Source organism: Bombina bombina, chromosome 5 (assembly GCF_027579735.1).
Source record: "Bombina bombina isolate aBomBom1 chromosome 5, aBomBom1.pri, whole genome shotgun sequence".
Taxonomy (NCBI): Eukaryota; Metazoa; Chordata; class Amphibia; order Anura; family Bombinatoridae; genus Bombina; species Bombina bombina.
The window spans coordinates 295,470,712-295,491,837 of NC_069503.1; the positions used below are offsets into that span (position 1 = coordinate 295,470,712).

The following is a 21,126-nucleotide window of genomic DNA, read 5'->3' on the forward strand; positions in this document are numbered from 1 at the left end:
TTGTGCTCTCTTCCCCTCTCTTTTGCTCTCTCTCTCTCTCTCTCCACCACCTCTCTTTTGCTCTCTCTCTCCCACTCTCTTTTGCTCCCTCTCTCCCTCTCTTTTGCGCTCTCTCCCCCTCTATTTTGCGCTCTCTCCCCCTCTCTTTTGCGCTCTCTCTCTCCAACCTCTTTTACACTCTCTCTCTCTCCCCTGCCTTTTGGGTTCACTCTCTCTTTTGCGCTCTCCCCCCCCCCCTCTTTTGCGAGTTCTCTCTCCCCCTCTCTTTTGCTCTCTCTCTCTCTCCCCCCTCTCTTTTGCGCTCTCTCTTTCCCCCCTCTCTTTTGATCTGTCTCGCTCTCCTTTTTTTTTGCTCTCTCTCCATCCCTCTATTTTGCTCTTTCTCTCCATCCCTCTCTTTTGCTCTCTCCCCCTCTCTTTTGCTCTCTCTCTCCCCCTCTCTCCCCTACTCTCTTTTGCTCTGTCTCTCTCCCCTCTCTTTTGCTCTCTCTCACCATACCTCTCCTTTGCTCTCTCTCCCCCTCTCTATTGCTCTCTCACCCCCCTCTATTTTGCTCTCTCTCCGTCCTCTCTTTTGCTCTCTCTCACCCGTCTGTATTGCTCTCTCTCTCCCCTCTCTTTTTCTCTCTCTTCCCTCTATTTTTCTCTTTCCCCTCTCTTTTGCTCTTTCCCCTCTATTTTGCCCCCCCCTCTTCTGCATTTTCCCCTCTCTTCTGCTCTTCCCCCTCTCATTAGCTCTTTCCTATCTCTTTTTATCTCTCCCCCTCTCTATCTATTTCTCTTCCCTCTCTCTGACCATGCCCCCGCCATGCCCGACCATGCCCCCAACCATGCCCGGTCACGCCCATGCTCCCTCATGGCCACGCCCACTTTCGCCAGCAAACAGCATGTCAAGTAAGGCCAGGTGTGTTTGTCCTCGTGCTGTCTCTACTGCACATGACCGCTTCGGACAAACACACTTGGCCTTTTATATTATAGGATGGAGCAAACATATATTAAATTACACCCTGAATCCAATTGGGAATAGGATGTGATGCATTAAAGAGAAATGAAACCCAAGCATTTTCTTTCATCATTGAGCATACATTTTTAAACAACTTTCCACTTTACTTCTATTATCTAATTTGCTTTGTTATCTTTGTGTCCTTCGTTGGAAAGAATACCTAGGTAGGCTTAGAAGCAGCAGTGCACTACTGGGAGCTAGCTGCTGATTGGTGCTGCACATATATGCCTCTTGTCATTGGTTCACCCAATAGGGCCAATTTATAAAGGGCCGAATGGCCCCTGATGCCCTTGTTTCCGTACGAGCCTTTAGGCTCGCTGGAAACAGCAGTTAAGAAACAGCGGTCTTAAGAGCTCTGCTCCTTAACGAGTCCGCCGCCTCTGAGGCGGCGGACAGCAATCAACCCGATCAGATACGATCGGGTTGATTGACGACCACTGCTAGCGGCCGCAAATCTGCAGGGGGCAGCATTGCACAAGCAGATCACCAGAACTGCTTGTGCAATGTTAAATGCCAACAGCGATGTCGGGCAGACATGATTCACTACAGCATCCACCCACCATTTGGTAAATCGGCTCCAATGTGTTTAACTAGCTTCTGTAATGCAATGATGCTCCTTTAACAAAGAATATAAATATACAAGTAAATTGGAATGTTTTTTTTTTTAAATTGTATGCTCTATCTGAAACAATATTTAGATTTCATATCTCTTTAACCATAATATAAAAATAAAAACCACAGTTTCTCAGACACACAGTTATGGCTGTGAGCTATAATACATGAGCAACTACTAATCAGCCTAGAAAATGGTTCAAGAAGGAGAGAGAAAGAGGAATGTCACATAGATCTGAGGCAGTGTAGGCAGATCATTTTAAAACGGTGAAGAAAGGTGATATAAGTGAAGCTGAGATGTTATAAGAGATTTTAAAGATAATACCTGTGCTCCTAAACTTACAGAGTTATGTGGAATTGGAAGCTTTGGAGCTCTCGCTGTCCATTCTTCGGCGCTCTCTAACCTATAAGTGAAATGCGTAATCACCTCCTAGAAATGCCTGCACCCAAAACTTAAAATGCGCAGTTCCTTGAACTGCCACTTTTGCCCTATCATTCCCAAGGACTATCCTGACTGTAGACAATCCAGCAAACCCCTAAGTCTTATCCACGTCTCTGGACCACCAAAGTTCTACCACCCAGAATTTGTACAGTTGCTTTTTCAAAATGGGCTCCATGTGTTAAGCAGTGAATGCTGCCATCAAGCCCTTGCAGAGCAAACTTGCTCATGTGAGCCTGCTTTCCACAATGTAAGAAGACACAGTCTTCCGACCACTGCTTCTTACCATCTCTGCCACCTCTGAGTTGGCGAATATAAATCACCCCAAACATGTTTGTTCTGGGTGATTGGCAGACATTTCTCGCACATTAGAAGAGGGTGCATTACACACACACACTTGAGTGTGTAATAATACATAAGACAGCAGATGCACATTGTATGCACCGGCCTCGTACATGGAGCATAATTTATTTTTACAGTTGGAAGTTATGTAAAAAAACATGTTTAATGCTAAAAAAAATGTTTTTTTTTTTTAAGAATTGCAATGACGGGTATATAACATGTTTTTGTTACTATATGTGGCTTCTCCTTACTTATTTTTAAGAATTATCTTTATAGGTCAATACAATGCTCCCAGCCCAATATATACATACAACATTGTTGTGTTCAGGGCAATGCTTTAGATTACACATTCTCAACCAGGATTTATTGGTGGAATATTCTATGCTAAAGGTTTAGTTTTTTTATGCTTTATTTTTTAATTAACAATGCATTTACAAAATACAAGCTTGAATTATTCAAAGCTACTCTTCTCAAGAGAGAATGTGTCCAAGACTGGCATAGCATACAATTGCAATTGTCCACATTTACAATTCAAGGTAGGAACTATGGTCACAACTAATCAGGCAAAGTGCTCCAGAGTCCAGACTAACATTAATCCAGGATGGAGTTTAAATACAATAATAGTCAAAGTTTGACTGCTAAACAAGGACTAAATAGTGGCAACAATTCTCGAGTAGTACATTTGAAGTATTTATAAAATAAGAGAAAAACAGAATTTGAATAAACTGGAATGTGTATCATTGGTAGAAGAAATTAAATCAAGTAAGAAAGAGAAATGGATATAAACAACATAGTAGTATGAAGAAGAGAAAAGACTCAATTTGTATAAAAAAATTGGGTACAGATATCCCCAAGTGCCACCATATTAATATACTTATGGATGTAGGGGAGAAGGGGGGAAGGAAGAGAGAGAGAGAGAGAGAGAGAGAGAGGAAAAAAATAAGAAAAAATAAGAAGTTAGGTAAGAGAAAAAGGGGATAAGGGAAAGTTCACATACATAACTTTATTTCCAAAAACTAGAACAAGTATATATCAGTTAATAATGTGAACTGTTGAGCAACCACTGTTAATTTTTAGCAGGAGGCCCATGGACAGCCAGAGACAAGCACAGCACCTTATGTTGTTTCCAAAGTTTCCAGGTTAAACAATGGAGATTGAATTTATTGGCATGGAAAAATATGTCTGCTTCCATCAATTCTATGTATTCCATAAACTGGAGAAGCCATAGCAATTGTTAATTTAGTAGCCCTAAATAGTTATTTACTGGTGTTTAGACAATGGTGCGGTAATTTATCTGGCAAAAGCTTCATGATGGTTGCATATTACTATATCCATTTTGAAGCAGCACACAAATGTGTTGAATCTGTATGTAGCAAATAATCCATTTAGCTAGTTAATTTTTATGTGGTTTATATATTTACTTGTGACACATTCTTTTCACCCAAAACCAAACCCAAATAAAAAATCTGAATATGGCCATAAAGCTGTATACTTAATATTAACTCCTCTATTTCCAGATGCGTATCAATATGTTTATTCATTTATTTGGGTTATTTAAGAGTTCTGGTGTTGTAGGCAAAGCTCACAAATAGAGAGAAGTGCTCAACCAGGAAATAAACAAAAGTATAATAGCTTGTTCTATGGTTAGTATCCTCTGAGGAGCAGCCGTTTTTTTACCCAAAATCTTTTTTTCACAAAGAAAAACATTCCTGCAGTACAGGTCTCAATGATATGTTGCCATATTCCTCTAAGAACATTGATCAATGGGTCCACGTCTGGTTCTCTTCAATCATCTTTAGGAAGACTAATTCCCATACATCATAATAAGCATAAAAAGAAATAAGCTTTCAACCAATGAATGAACTATGGCATAATAGTCTGTTCTATGGCTAGTTACCACCACAGGAGCAACATCTTTCTGCCCAGAATTTGTCTTTCATGCAAGCATATAGCTAGTATAAAAGCTCTGTAGATGCCATAAATCTTGTCTTGGGTGTAATGTAGGTATACATTTGACTGGCTATGGTATATTTGTTAAAGGACCATGATACCCAAATGTTGAAACACTTTAAAGTGATGCAGCATAGTTGTAAAAAGCTGAATAGAAAATATCACCTGAACATCTCTATGTAAAAAAGGAAGATATTTTACCTCAAATTGTCCTTAGTATTTACACCCCATTGTAAAGGGCTTTAAGTAGCAAATCAGTATGCCTGTCCCGGGACAAGCAATGGAGTGAGCCTCATGCACACTCATGTTATTTCCCTATTCAGTTTAAGGAAGTTTACTATGAAATCTCATGAGAGTTAAGTGAAATCTCATGAGATCACAGTAAAAGAGTTCATTACCTCAGCACTGCTGATGCCTATTGGCTGCTGTTCATTTCTTCTTTTTTTTTTTAAACCTGCAGTTGTGCAGTAACTGAAAGATAACTTTTCACACAGAACTTACTCTGGTGAGCTGATAACATTGTGAGGTAAAATATCTTTCTTTTTTACATAGACATTCTCAGGTGGTATTTTCCTGTCAGCTTTTAACAGTTATGCTGCATTACTTTCAAGTGATTTAGCATGAGTTTTATGTCCCTTTAAGTATCTACTGTACTTGTACTTCCATGTATGCTATCATTTTAGGGTATCAATGAACATTAAGTATAGCAGGCAACATATTCTTCTCCTGGAACCATCTATTTATTAGAGATGTGCATTTGTTTTTGGACGAATGGTCATTCGTCACGAAAATCGGATTTTTGTTTCATTTTGAAAAAAATCTGAATCAATGCTCCAATGAAAACAAAGAAAATGACAATATTCATTTGTTTTGTAAATACTTACCTTAGCGTGCTCTCCAGAGCACATTAAGATAAGTATTGTAGCTACAGGTGAACTTTAGAACTGTAGCTTTGAAACATTTACATACGTTTAACAAAAACTAATGTAAATGTTTAACAAACATTCAGTGCAGCCACCAAATATTCATATCTACTATTTATTAGCTCACTGTGCACCAATTTATCTAATGGCATTTATATATAGAAGTAAACAAATCATTGTTTCCTATTTTAGAAGTCATGCTATAATGTATTTTTGCTTGTTTTTTCTCTCTTTTATTATTACAAATGGCACGTTGTAAGGAACTGGCATTTTTTATTGTTTAGTATTATTAATCTGCAGATGTGACAACCAAATACAATTAGCAGTATGCAATCAAATTACACTTACTTGAAATAGAAGAAAATTCCAAGGGAAATCAACAATGAAACAATTGACAAGGCATGTCCTACTATTGCCATGTAGTACAGTATGTAGGCCACCTAGGAGTAAAAGATAGAGACATTATAAAAGACTAAAATGAATTCTTGGAAATACCAATGTATTCTTAGGGCTAATTATCCCCTGGTGTGAATAACATTTATGAGCTAATCTAAATTCATTGTGAAAACTGTTGATCAGCAAGTATTATTTTCCCACTGAATCATACAAAAGCTGATAGAATATAAATAAATGGGATAGTTTGAATGGTATTTTAGAATAAGTGACACATGTCTAATCCCATAAATTTATTTCACAAAGGCTTTACATCTCTAAAAATATTCAATCCTGGCAATAGAAGAAGATGAGTTCTATTTTGTTAAAAAGAAGGAAACAGAATATCAGTATCAGGTTATAAACTTGAAACACTTAAAAGCCAAAGAGCCCTGACAATTCCCTGCAGGTAGCTACTAACTTTGCCTAACGTCAAATATATGCCCCAACAATGGCCTAGATTACAAGTGACGCAATATTGCAACCATGCATTTATATACAGTATATATATATATATATATATATATATATATATATATATATATATATATATATATATATATGTCACGCACATATACAGATAGACACACACACACACTTTGGAGCCCTTTCCTCTCCAATACATTAAAAGTAAAAAAATAATTTTTCAACAATTTTAATATTTAATAATGTGTTTAAATGAATTTTACTGTAAATATTTTACATTCCAGTGTTTTTCACTTAGAAGAAATTTGTATTTGTGTTTTTAAATATTTATGTAGGTTTTTTCTTTAGCACACCCCATTGAAGTCATTGGGGAGAAGAAGTTAACCAGGTCATGATATCCAAAGTCCTGAAGTTGGGTCACATTGGGTTGCGTTCATGCCCAAACAATTTACTTGCAACTCGTAATAAGCACGCTAACTCGCCCACGTTATAAGTTAACTCTGATCCGAGTTTCCTTGCAAGCGGAAAAAAATTGGGTGCGCCACTTGTAATCTGGCCTCATTAGTGTATAAAAACAAAGTTAGAAAAAATGATATGCAAATATTAAAATTATTGCACAAAACCTTTCATAGTTTTAATAGTATAACACCAAGTGAAAATTTCTCAGATGCATTTAAATGAGTATAAAAGAAAATTGGGGTAGATTACAAGTGAAGTACAAATTTTTTAGCATTGTTGAGCACTAACACTGCTCAAGTTAAATCAATAGTGCGCTCATGTCTGCTCTGGTATTAAAAGTTTAAAGTAAAAAGTTATCGTTCAAGCAAAAGACTCATGTGAGCTTGAGCACTAAACTGAAGGTGCGTTAGGACAACTGCTCTAAAGCCAAAGGTGTGTTTGAAATACTTCAAATACCTACTGCATGTTCTTCACTTTGAGGAAAATGTTCTTTCTATTTTTAAATATATATTTCTATATGTATCTGCCATAGTCACATTGATTGTAGTAGCCGTGTTAATCCAGAGTAGTGATGTCACGAATAGTTCGCCGGCGAATAGTTCCTGGCGAACATAGCATGTTCGCGTTCGCCGCGGCGGGCGAACATATGCGATGTTCGATCCACCCCCTATTCGTCATCATTGAGTAAACTTTAACCCTGTACCTCACAGTCAGAAGACACATTACAGCCAATCAGCAGCAGACCCTCCCTCCCAGACCCTCCCACCTCCTGGACAGCATCCATTTTAGATTCATTTGGAAGCTGCATTCTTAGTGAGAGGAGGGACAGTGTAGCTGCTGCTGATTTAATAGGGGAATCGATAGCTAGGCTAGTGTATTCAGTGTCCACTACAGTTCTGAAGGACTCATCTGATCTCTGCTGTAAGGACAGCACCCCAAAAAGCCCTTTTTAGGGCTAGAACATCAGTCTGCATTTTTTTTTCCCTGCGTGTGTGTCAGGCTCACAGCGTATACTGTGCCCACTTGCCCAGTGCCACCACTCATATCTGGTGTAACAGTAGTGTACATTTAAAAAAAAAACACTTTTTTGACTGTGAAATAATAGCAGACAGCTGCCAGTACCCAAGATGGCCGCCAATAAGGCAGATGGGGAGGGTTAGAGAGCTGTTTTGGGGGGGATCAGGGAGGTTGGGGGCTAAGGGGGGATGCTACACCACAGCATATGTAAATATGCTAAAAAAAAATAATTTAAAAACCTTTTTATTTTAGTACTGGCAGACTTTCTGCCAGTACTTAAGATGGCGGGGACAATTGTGGCGTGGGGGAGGGAAGGGAGCTGTTTGGGAGGGATCAGGGGGTCTGATGTGTCAGGTGGGAGGCTGATCTCTACACTAAAGCTATAATTAACCCTGCAAGCTCCCTACAAACTACCTAATTAACCCCTTCACTGCTAGCCATAATACACGTGTGATGCGCAGCAGCATTTAGCGGCCTTCTAATTACCACAAAGCAACGCCAAAGTCATATATGTCTACTATTTCTGAACAAAGGGGATCCCAGAGAAGCATTTACAACCATTTTTGCCATAATTGCACAAGCTGTTTGTAAATAATTTCAGTGAGAAACCTAAAATTGCCAAAAAAAAAATTTTTTTTTAAATTTGATCGCATTTGGCGGTGAAATGGTGGCATTAAATATACCAAAATGGGCCTAGATCAATACTTTGGGTTGTCTACTTCACTACACTTAAGCTAAAATTAACTCTACAAGCTGCCTACATGCTCCCTAATTAACCCGTTCACTGCTGGGCATAAAACACGTGTGGTGCGCAGTGGCATTTAGCAGCCTTCTAATTACCAAAAAGCAATGCCAAAGCCATATAAGTCTGCTATTTATGAACAAAGGGGATCCCAGAGAAGCATTTACAACCATTTATGCCATAATTACATAAGTTGTTTGTAAATAATTTCTGTGAGAAACCTAAAGTTTGTGAAAAAGTAAACAATTTTTTTTTATTTGATTGCATTTGGCGGTGAAATGGTGGCATGAAATATACCAAAATGGGCCTAGATCAATACTTTGGGTTGTCTACTACACTACACTTAAGCTAAAATTAACTCTACAAGCTGCCTACATGCTCCCTAATTAACCCCTTCACTGCTGGGCATAAAACACGTGTGGTGCGCAGTGGCATTTAGCAGCCTTCTAATTACCAAAAAGCAACATCAAAGCCATATAAGTCTGCTACAATGGAATGTCTGGCACACAGTGTTGGGGCAAGGGTCCATCTGACCACTGATACCTGGTCTGCAAAGCATGGTCAGGGCAGGTATATCACCTACACTGCGCACTGTGAAGCGGGCGTAACCCTTACACTACCTGATCGATACAACATCATACCTGATGTTTTAAAACACGTTATTCCAAACAATTTAGGAATGTTAGGTGATTTATGCCCTTTATGGATTAAAACCAGACTCTGCATCAACTATGTAATTTTCCATGGGAGTTTTGCCATGGATCCCCCTCCGGCATGCCACAGTCCAGGTGTTAGTCCCCTTGAAACAACTTTTCCATCACTATTGTGGCCAGAAAGAGTCCCTGTGGGTTTTAAAATTCGCCTGCCTATTGAAGTCTATGGTGGTTCGCCCGTTCGCGAACTTTTGCGGAAGTTCGCAAATTTTTAGGTTCGCGTTATCACTAATCCAGAGATTTAGATATCAAAATAACAAGAGTATTGCATTGAGCAATGATACTTTTTTATTGGACTAACTATACATTTATAAGATGACACGCTTTCCAAAGAATGTCTTCCTTTTTCAAGTCTGCAACAATACTGACTAATTTGATAACATTTACAGATTATATCTTAAAACATAGAATGGCTAAAAAAAACTGTACCCCTGTTGGTCATCATTTTACCCAACCTGACCACTCCATCCAAAACCTCAAAATCAAGATTCTTAGAGGCAACTTCAAAAACACCATGGAAAGAAAAACCTTTGAAATGAAAATGATAATGCACTTCAACTTGCTAAATTCTGGACTAAATGTGGACTCTGGTTTCTTAACCCATTATTAAAAATTTTTTGTAATGTACTTTAATATACTGTAGCCAATTACATTGTATATTCCACACTCTCTATGCATAGGTAAGCATATGTCCACACTTTTATCATTATTATTATTACGCTTTTTTTTCTTTCTTTCCTTTCTCCTTTTTTGACTATATTATATTCCCCTGAATACCTAATTTCACATCTTTATACATATTGATTCTATGTTGATATATAACTTTATGTCAGTATATGTTTTGTGTGTAACTATGTCTGTTATCCTTTTCTGACACTGTCTGCCTCTGTCTCCTAAACCCCCTCATGATTTTTACAACACCCCCTTCTCCCCCTGCATTCAGACCTCTGTTACACTTTGTCTTTTTAGCCATCATTTGTTTCAACATATAATCTGTAAATTACATCAAATTAGTCAGTATTGCTTTAGACTTGAAAAAGGAAGACATTCTTCCGAAAGCTTGTCATCTTATAAATGTATATATAGTTTGTCCAATAAAAAAGTATCATTGCTCAATGCAATACTCTTGTTATTATTATGATATCTATATGTATCTGTAAATATTTTTGTAAAATATATATCTATAGCTACATATCTATTTGGATGAATAGATATGTAGCCACTCCTTTGTTGCCTTGGCAGTGTGTTTTGGTTCATTGTCATGCTGGAATACCCATCCACAACAATTTTCAATGCCCTGGCTGAGGGAAGGAGGATTTCCCTCAAAAGTTAACGGTACATGACCCCGTCTATCGTCCCTCTGATGCAGTGAAGTTGTCCTGTCCCCTTAGCAGAAAAACACCATCAAAACATAATGTTTCCCCCTCCATGTTTGATGGTGGGGATGGTGTTCTTGGGGTCATAGTCAGCATTTCTCCTCCTCCAAACACGGTGAGTTGAGTTGATGCCAAAGAGCTCGATTTTGGTCTCATCTGACTACAACACTTTCACCCAGTTCTCCTCTGAATCATTCAGATGTTCATTGGCAAACTTCAGACGGGCCTGTACATATGCTTTCTTGAGCAGGGGGACCTTGTGGCCACTACAGGATTTAAGTCCTTCACAGCATAGTGTGTTACCAATTGTTTACTTGGTGACTATAGTCCCAGCTGTCTTGAGATCATTGACAATATCCTCCCGTGTAGTTCTGGGCCGATTCCTCACCGTTCTCAGGATCATTGATACTCCACAATGTGAGATCTTGTTTGGAGCCCCAGACCAAGGGAAATTGATAGTTATTTTGTGTTTCTTCCATTTGCAAATAATTGCACCAACTGTTGTCACCTTCTCACCAAGCTGCTTGGTGATGGTCTTGTAGCCCATTCCAGCCTTGTGTAGGTCTACAATCTTGTCCCTGACATCCTTGGACAACTCTTTGGTCTTGGCCATGGTGGAGAGTTTGGAATCTGATTGACTGCTTCTGTGGACAGGTGTCTTTTATACATGTAACAAGCTGAGATTAGGAGCACTCCCTTTAAGAGAGTGTTCCTAATCTCAGCTTGTTACCTGTATAAAAGACACCTGGGAGCCAGAAATCTTGCTGATTGATAGGAGATCAAATACTTATTTCACTTATTAAAATGCAAATCAATTTATAATTCTTTTGAAATGTGGTTTTCTTGATTATTTTGTTATTCTGTCTTTCACTGTTTTACCATTAAAATTATAGACTGATCATTTCTTTGTCAGTGGGCAAACGTACAAAATCAGCAGGGAATCAAATATTTTTTCCCTCACTGTGTGTGTGTGTGTGTGTGTGTGTGTGTATATATATATATATATATATATATATATATATATATATATATATATATATATTTATATTTACACATACACACATTAATATGACTATGTATGTTTATTATTAAAATAAATGTAAAAGATAAGGTGTTGGACTGTGAAGGGCTCAAAGGTGTATGTTTTTTTGTGTGGATTTATCTGTATGTATATACTGGTATGTGTATTCATGTTTGTGTATGTATGTATGTGTGCACATACATATGCACACATACACACATACAAATCCACACACAAACAAATATACCTTTGAGCACTTTCCAGTCCAGCATCTTGTCATATACGATATTACTTTATATTACTGTTAACACCACTTTTAAATTTTAAAAATATAAAAAGTTGAAACAAATTAGTACTTAACTCTTTAAATAAAAAATAACATTCTCTAACGAGTGAAGAAAAAAGATTTTCAAAGCTATTTTTTAGCACACCTTTAGCTTAGTGTACTTTGACTGTTTAGCTCTTGATCAAAATCCCGAAGCGCCCAATAGATGTCTATGAGGTAAGGTTTTAGCACGGCCACACTATATGACCTTCAGATGTTAGCCTGTCTGAGACTTTCACTCAAGCTCTACATTTTAACTTGTAATATGAGAGCAAGAATAAGAGTGCTATTAATTTAACTTCAGTGGTCTGCTTAAATGAATTTGAATATGACATACTCTGTGTAATGATTGGACCAGTTGGAATTTAGATTATCGAAAGTGTCATATGTGGTGTTATTAAATGCAGCATCAACCTTTAAGCACTTTTTGGATGACATTAAACCGAGATAACATAAAACAACAAAGTAATCGCTGTGTCTATCTACAACCACACAAAATATTATATAGGATTAGGATATTTAAGATTTTTTTAACAAACACATCTAGCCATTTGAAACAGCTTTTCCTCATTATATGACATTCCCAAACATGAAATCAGTGGATAAAGGATTTCATGCATAGTTAAAAGAGAGGAGATCAAATATGGGTATTTGGATCTGCAAAGTTTGTGGTGGGGCTATTGCTTTTAAGTAGCAATTAGTTTTAGTTAAATAAGTGGGATTATGCCAGTTAGGATAGATAATACTTTGTTATCATAGGGTAACTGTGGTGGGAGATCTTGTAATTACACCTTGTGAAAATATTTTGAATAGGTGACACTGGAGTATTAAACGGACATAAAATTGTTTAAATGGTTAAGAATGTATAGTAACAAAACATTGCAATGTACTTTCATTATTTATTTTGTCTCCTTTTCCTGTAATTTAACTCTAAAACATATTAGTGCTTCTAATTCTGAGAATGGGAAGTGTAAACTACATATGTCACAAACCTTACCCTGATACACATATAGCCCAAATTTGCCTCAATAAAGGTGATAAAATAAGACAGAAAAACAATGCAGGTTTTGCTAACATAGTGACAGTTGCTATCTCTAATAACAAGTCAATATAAGATCCTCTTAATAAGGCAAGTGATAAGAGGAGTTTAGCTATTAAAAATAATTGCAGCAAACAAGGTAATAATGCATTAAAAACATTTTTACAATCACTTGGTATGTAAATTTATTACCAGATTGTAGAAATATCTAGTAATTACATGGTGATGTATGCCCTTTTAATTCTGGTGTCAGCATGGTACCAGCATGTGCGTTAAACAACATTTTATTCTAGCTCCAAAGGGTTAATTCATTTTAAAGTTGTTTTTTTTGTTTGTTTTTTTAAGAACAATGCCCTTTTGGTGCTAACAAAGAATTGTATAAGTACTATAAAAATCCTGATGATCAGATAAGTATTGCTAATATCTACCACAGGCTGAAAATACTGGTTTAACACAGCAATATTTTTTTTCACTGAGGATGAATAATGATTATCAGTTGTGTTTTCAGCATTATTGGAACCTACAGCAATGTTTTGAATAGCCTCAAGAAATGTTAATAGTTTATTATTATTTTTATCAATATAAAAAATGCAAACGGCTAGATTACGAGTTTTTGTCGGTAAGGCTTGCGGGGCTAACGAGCAGTTTCAGCTCACCGCTCACTGTTACAGACAGCGCTGGTATTACGTTTTTTTTTAAACCCGGCGTTAACCGCAAAAAAAGTGAGTGGAGAGCAAAATTTAGCTCCACATCTCACCTCAATACCAGCGCTGCTTATGGTAGTGGTGAGTTGGCAAAACGTGCTCGTTCACGATTTCCCCATACGAATCAATGGGGCAGTTTCGGATGAAAAAAAACAACTAACACCTGCAAAAAAGCAGCGTTCTGCTCCTAACGCAGCCCCATTGATTCTTATGGGGAAATACTTTTTATGACACCTAACACCCTAACATGAACCCTGAGTCTAAACACCCCTAATCTTACACTTATTTACTCCTAATCTAACGCCCCTGACATCGTCGCTACCTGCATATTATTAACCCCTAATCTGCTCCTCCGAACATCGCCGCCACCTACATTATACTTATTAACCCCTAATCTGATGCACCCAGCATCGCCGAACCCTACATTATATTTATTAACCCCTAATCTGCCGCCCCCAATGTCGCCGCAACCTAACTACATTTATTAACCACTAATCTGCCGCCCACAACGTTGCCGCCACTATAATAAATATATTAACCCCTAAACCTAAGTCTAACCCTAACAGCCCCTAACTTAAATATAATTTAAAATAATCTAAATAAAATTACTACAATTAACTAAATTATTCCTATTTAAAACTAAATACTTACCTATGAAATAAACCCTAAGATAGCTACAATATAACTAATAGTTACATTTGTATCTACCTTAGGGTTTATGTTTATTTTATAGGCAACTTTGTATTTATTTTAACTAGGTAGAATAGTTATTAAATAGTTATTAATTATTTAATAACTACCTAGCTAAAATAAGTACAAATATACCTGTAAAATAAAACTTAATCTATGTTACAATTATACCTAACACTACACTATCATTAAATAAATTAACTAAATTAACTACAATTAATTACAATTAAATTAATTAAACTAAAATACGAAAAAAACACTAAATTACAGAAAATAATAAAATAATTACAATTTTTTTTAAACTAATTACACCTAATCTAATCCCCCTAATAAAATAAAAAAGCCCCCCAAAATAAAAAAATCCCTACCCTATACTAAATTACAAATAGCCCTTAAAAGGACTTTTTGGGGGGCATTGCCCCAAAGTAATCAGAGAATGAACAAGGTGAGGGGAGCTTATGTGTGGTGATTACCACAATACAATTATGATCAAAGAATTATATAATTAGTAAATAAAATGAGCGATTAATGTATCTTAAATTAAAATTACATTTATTTAAAAAATTATATAAAAATTATACGAAAAACACATTGGTATAGAGCTCTAATACCATATATAAAAAATTATCGTTTGATAAGTGATGTTGTACCGTGCACAATATGATGAATTAATTACAGGATTATTTCTATGTACAGGATAATCTGGGTGTTTACGTACAATATGAGCAATTAATATTTGAGAAAGTCTTGTGTACCAATATGATATCTTATGTCCAAAAAGAGTATAATCCTCCGTTATCTTGGAGGGGTTTTAGTGTTATTAACTCTAAGATAAACTTTGTGATATCTTATCTTCTTCTGTTAGAGTTAAGTTGGGCATATGCGGGTACTCACATTTAGAAGAGATGTCCAGATATACCAAACTCTTTAGTTGGCTCACAAGTACCATTTACACAGTACCGTAAAACAAAGTGTGTGATTGGTTAAGAGTGCTCAGCCTTTATGTTGAATAAAACGGAGAGCAAAAAGAGCAACTTTCGAGTGTTTTACGTTGTTGTAATATGAAGAAATCTGGAGAAATCTTTTTGAAGACTATTACCAGTCAGTGTGTATCAAGAAGATTATAACTGGATACAATGTCTCTTTTGAAAGGATGCAGCTGAACACCTCCTTGAGGTTTGCTGGAAAGCCGGTTTAGATGGACAAATGTCCGTTGGTCTTTGAGACTGTATACCCTATTAAGTGGTTGGAGCTTTTTTTGAAACTCTCGTAGGGTTTGCTGGAGTCTCCAAAAGACTTATGGTCCAGATGTGAGGTCTTGTGTGGATATAAGTTTAGTCCGTTATCCGGTTTACTGCTGTAAAATATCCTGGATATTGGGAACGCTGGAAGCTCTGTACCTTTGTAAGGTCTGTAGGTGTCTCAGGATACTGTCTGTTGCGCTAGCTTGGTCTGAGCGCTGTCGAGTTGTTGCGGCTATTTGCCAACTTAAAGCTTCTGATTAACTTGACTTTTGATGGTACCCGAATTGCTGTCTGTTGTGTGAATTTGGGGTACAACACTCAGGAGGGCAAATCTACGCGTTTCATCCTTGGCCTTTATCAAGATGCCCTGTAGGTGTTTGCAATCAGTTTAAAAAGGGTTGAGTGTGTCCCTATTGGATAATTACTAAAAGAATTGGCCTATCAACACGGGTATTTTGTCCGTGGGAGTGATCGACACAATTGATATACATTTTTAAATACATCAGTTAGTAGAAATATATTGTATAAAAACATTTGATTATATAATTCTTTGATAAAAAATATAATAATGTGGGAAAAAAATAGTGGGGAAAAAAAGTTATTTTATTATAGTTAAAACAGAAATACGGATCTATATACATATGTGGTGGTGCCCAATGTATTACGTTTATTATTTATTTTTTATTTATTTTTTATTATTTTTTTATTGTTTTTGGCACTTGGTTGTGGTTTTATGAAATACAAGGAAATGGGGAATTTAAAGTGTACCATTTTTGGTTTCAAGTGATGAGTTTTTTCATAAATCTGTGGAAGATTTTATGTAATAGGAATAATAATATTATATAGGTCATTCTAATAAGAACTGGATTTGACTGGGTTTGAATTAAGAGCTTTTAATATGAAACATGCGATAACTTTAAACCACTCTGTTTAAAAACAATTATTTTAAAAACAATTATTTTAAAACAACTATGTCTTGCATCGATTAATATATAGTAAGGGTTTGATTGGTTTGAAGACTTCTATTTTAAGGGTTTATAAAATACTCTCAAGGATCAGAGTATGATGAGTGTGATGGTTATATTCTTTAGGTATTATTAACCTAGATTTTGTAATTGATATGGGTTTATTTTGGTATGAAGACTAGTTTCAAATTATTTTGTAATAGGCTATTATTGTTCATTATAAATAAGACTTGTTGTGAGATGTCAAATAGTTCTAAACATTAATTGGTTTTTATTAAATATTCTATTTGATATCATTGTTTGGGTTCAGATTAGAAAATTTAAATCAAACTCCATGTTTAATCCATGGGATACAAGGTTTTAAAAGAGTATATATATTCTGCTTCTTTTCTGAGCAGGAGGTTTTCTATGTTTCCCCCTCTCGGATTTAGGAATACTTTTTTGACTCCCCAAAATTTCATGTGGTGGATATTGCCTTTGTGACATTCTGTGAAATGTTTATATAGATTTGTATTGGTAGCTTTATGTTCAATATGATGAAGGTGTTCCCTTATGCAGTCTCTTAGCATACGGCTAGTTTGACTAAAGTACTGGTGGCCACATAAGCATTGAATGCAGTAAATGACGTTTTTGTCTGAACATCAAATGATTTCTTTAATGTTGATAAAATGATTATTGTTGTTTGATTTTTTAGTTTTAATCTTGCTACTGTGATTGCATGACTTGCAAGATATGCAAGGGAAGAAACCTTCAACTTTTTCTTTCTTGAGGTCAATGGTGCTGGAATTATGTATTTCTTTATTTTTAAATTCACTGGGTGATAGTATGTTTTTTAGGTTTTTAGCTTTTTTGAAAATAATATCGGGTCTATTTTTCAATCTGTGTCCTAGAATTAAATCCTGTTTTATGTAGTGCCAATGTTTGTTTAAAATTTTCTTCATTTCATGGTGTTGTGAATTGAATTGAGTTATAAAGGGTATAAATAAGGGATCACCTGTTTTTAGATTGGGATCTAGTTTTGCCCTCCTGAGTGTTGTACCCCAAATTCACACAACAGACAGCAATTCGGGTACCATCAAAAGTCAAGTTAATCAGAAGCTTTAAGTTGGCAAATAGCTGCAACAACTTGACAGCGCTCAGACCAAGCTAGCGCAACAGACAGTATCCTGAGACGCCTACAGACCTTACAAAGGTACAGAGCTTCCAGCGTTCCCAATATCCAGGATCTTTTACAGCAGTAAACCGGATAATGGACTAAACATATATCCGCACAAGACCTCACATCTGGACCATAAGTCTTTTGGAGACTCCAGCAAACCCTGTGAGAGTTTCAAAAAAGCTCCAACCACTTAATAGGGTATACAGTCTCAAAGACCAACGGACATTTGTCCATCTAAACCGGCTTTCCAGCAAACCTCAAGGAGGTGTTCAGCTGCATCCTTTCAAAAGAGACATTGTATCCAGTTATAATCTTCTTGATACACACTGACTGGTAATAGTCTTCAAAAAGATTTCTCCAGATTTCTTCATATTACAACAACGTAAAACACTCGAAAGTTGCTCTTTTTGCTCTCCGTTTTATTCAACATAAAGGCTGAGCACTCTTAACCAATCACACACTTTTTTACGGTACTGTGTAATCGGTACTTGTGAGCCAACTAAAGAGCTTGGTATATCTGGACATCTCTTCTAAATGTGAGTACCCGCATATGCCCAACTTAACTCTAACAGAAGAAGATAAGATATCACAAAGTTTATCTTAGAGTTAATAACACTAAAACCCCTCCAAGATAACGGAGGATTATACTCAGATTTTTTGGACATAAGATATCATATTGGTACACGAGACTTTCTCAAATATTAATTGCTCATATTGTACGTAAACATCCAGATTATCCTCTACATAGAAATAATCCTGTACTTAGAGAAATTGTTTTAACTCATCATATTGTGCACAGTACATCACTTATCAAATGATAATTTTTTATATATGGTATTAGAGCTCTATACCAATGTGTTTTTCGTATAATTTTTATATAATTTTTTAAATAAATTTAATTTTAATTTAAGATACATTACTCGCTCATTTTATTTACTAATTATATAATTCTTTGATCATAATTGTATTGTGGTAATCACCACACATAAGCTCCCCTCACCTTGTTCATTCTCTATTTAAGCCAAAGACAGTTGTTTGAAGGAACGACCGTCATTTTGTAGGGTTTTGAGCGCCACAATTAATTCACAACTTTTAGGTGCACTCACTCTATACTGTTTTTTGATTCCCAAAGTAATCAGCTCTTTTACCTGTAAAAAAAAAATACAATATCCCCCCAACATTAAAACCCAAAACCCACACACCCAACCCTACTCTAAAACCCACACAATCCCCCCTTAATAAAACCTAACACTAACCCCCTGAAGATCACCCTACCTTGAGAAGTCTTCACCCAGCCAGGCAGAAGTGGTCCTCCAGACGGTCTGAAGTCTTCCTCCTATCTGGGCAGAAGAGGTCCTCCAGACAGCCAGAAGTCTTCATGCAGGCGGCATCTTCAATCTTCATCCATCCGGAGCGGAGCGAGTCCATCTTCAAGACATCCGACGCGGAGCATCCTCTTCTTTCCGACGACTAACACCAAATGACGGTACCTTTAAGTGACGTCATCCAAGATGGCGTCCCTTCAATTACGATTGGCTGATAGAATTCTATCAGCCAATCAGAATTAAGGTTGAAAAAATCCTATTGGCTGATCAAATCAGCCAATAGGATTGAGCTTGCATTCTATTGGCTGTTCCAATCAGCCAATAGAATGCAAGCTCAATCCTATTGGCTGATTGGATCAGCCTATAGGATTGAACTTCAATCCTATTGGCTGATTGGATCAGCCAATAGGATTTTTTCTACCTTAATTCCGATTGGCTGATAGAATTCTATCAGTCAATCGGAATTGAAGGGACGCCATCTTGGATGACGTCACTTAAAGGTACCGTCATTTAGTGTTAGTCGTCGGAAAGAAGAGGATGCTTTGCGTCGGATGTCTTGAAGATGGACCCGCTCCGGATGGATGAAGATAGAAGATGCCGCCTGGATAAAGACTTCTGGCCGTCTGGAGGACCTCTTCTGCCCAGCTGGGTGAAGACTTCTCAAGGGGGTTAGTGTTAGGTTTTATTAAGGAAGGATTGGGTGGGTTTTAGAGTTGGGTTGGGTGTGTGGGTGGTGGGTTTTAATGTTGGGGGGGTATTGTATTTTTTTTTACAGTTAAAAGAGCTGATTACTTTGGGGCAATGCCCTGCAAAAAGTCCTTTTAAGGGCTATTTGTAATTTAGCATAGGGTAGGGATTTTTTTTATTTTGGGGGGCTTTTTTATTTTATTAGGGGGATAAGATTAGGTGTAATTAGTTAAAAAAAATTGTAATTATTTTATTATTTTCTGTAATTTAGTGTTTGTTTTTTTAACTTTAATTTATTTAATTTAATTGTAATTAATTGTAGTTAATTTAGTTAATTTATTTAATGTTAGTGTAGTATTAGGTGTAATTGTAACATAGGTTAGGTTTTATTTTACAGGTATATTTATTTTAACTAGGTAGTTATTAAATAGTTAATAACTATTTAATAACTATTCTACCTAGTTAAAATAAATAAAAACTTGCCTGTAAAATAAAAATAAACCCTAAGATAGATACAATGTAACTATTAGTTATATTGTAGCTAGCTTAGGGTTTATTTTATAGGTAAGTATTTAGTTTTAAATAGGAATAATTTAGTTAATTGTAGTAATTTTATTTAGATTATTTTAAATTATATGTAAATTAGGGGGTGTTACGGTTAGGGTTAGACTTAGGTTTAGGGGTTAATACATTTAATATAGTTGCAGCAACGTTGGGGGCGGCAGATTAAGGGTTAATAAACGTAGGTAGGTGTTGGCGATGTTAGGGATGGCAGATTAGGGGTTAATAAAATGTAACTAATGTTTGCGAGGCAGGAGTGCGGCGGTTTAGGGGTTAATATATTTATTGAAGTGGCGGCGATTAGGGGTTTAAAAATGTATTTAAGTGTTTGCGATGTGGGGGGGCCTCGGTTTAGGGGTTAGTAGGTAGTTTATGGGTGTTAGTGTACTTGTTAGCACTTTAGTTAAGAGTTTTATGTGACGGCGTTAGCCCATAAAACTCTTAACTACTGACTTTTAAATGCAGTAGGAGTCTTGACAGGAGAGGCTGTACCGCTCACTTTTTCCAAGACTCGTAATACCGGCGTTAGGAAAATCCCATTAAAAAGATAGGATACGCAATTTACATAAGTGGATTTGCGGTATGCTCAAGTCACGGAAAAAAGTGAGCGGTACACCTGTACCTGCCAGACTCGTAATACCAGCGGGCGTTAAAAAGCAGCGTTGGGACCTCTCAACGCTGCTTTTTAAGGCTAACGCAAAACTCGTAATCTAGCCGAAAGTGAGTAAACAGAAAAACAATCTAAATAAAATCAATATTTGGTGTGACCACCATTTGCTTTGAAAACAGCATGAATCCTTCTAGTTACACTTGCACACAGTAAGGGATTTTGTAAGCATTTATTCAGGCTCATTATTAAACAATTATACCAAACAAGTGCTAATGAACATCAATTTAATATGTAGGTTGAAACACAATCATTAACTAACAAAAACAGCTGTGTGGGAGGAATAAAACGGAATGAGCAACAGT

At 36.5% G+C, this 21,126-nt stretch overlaps 1 protein-coding gene across 1 annotated transcript in view; it reads right to left on the reverse strand.

Moving 5' to 3' along the window:
- Positions 1–21,126, reverse strand: part of CALCR (calcitonin receptor) — a 1,065,293-nt gene that overhangs the window by 406,264 nt on the left and 637,903 nt on the right. Inside the window, exon 9 of the mRNA XM_053714051.1 lies at positions 5,618–5,709. Coding sequence (XP_053570026.1) covers positions 5,618–5,709 — 92 coding nt within the window. The remainder of the gene's footprint in view (positions 1–5,617; positions 5,710–21,126) is intronic.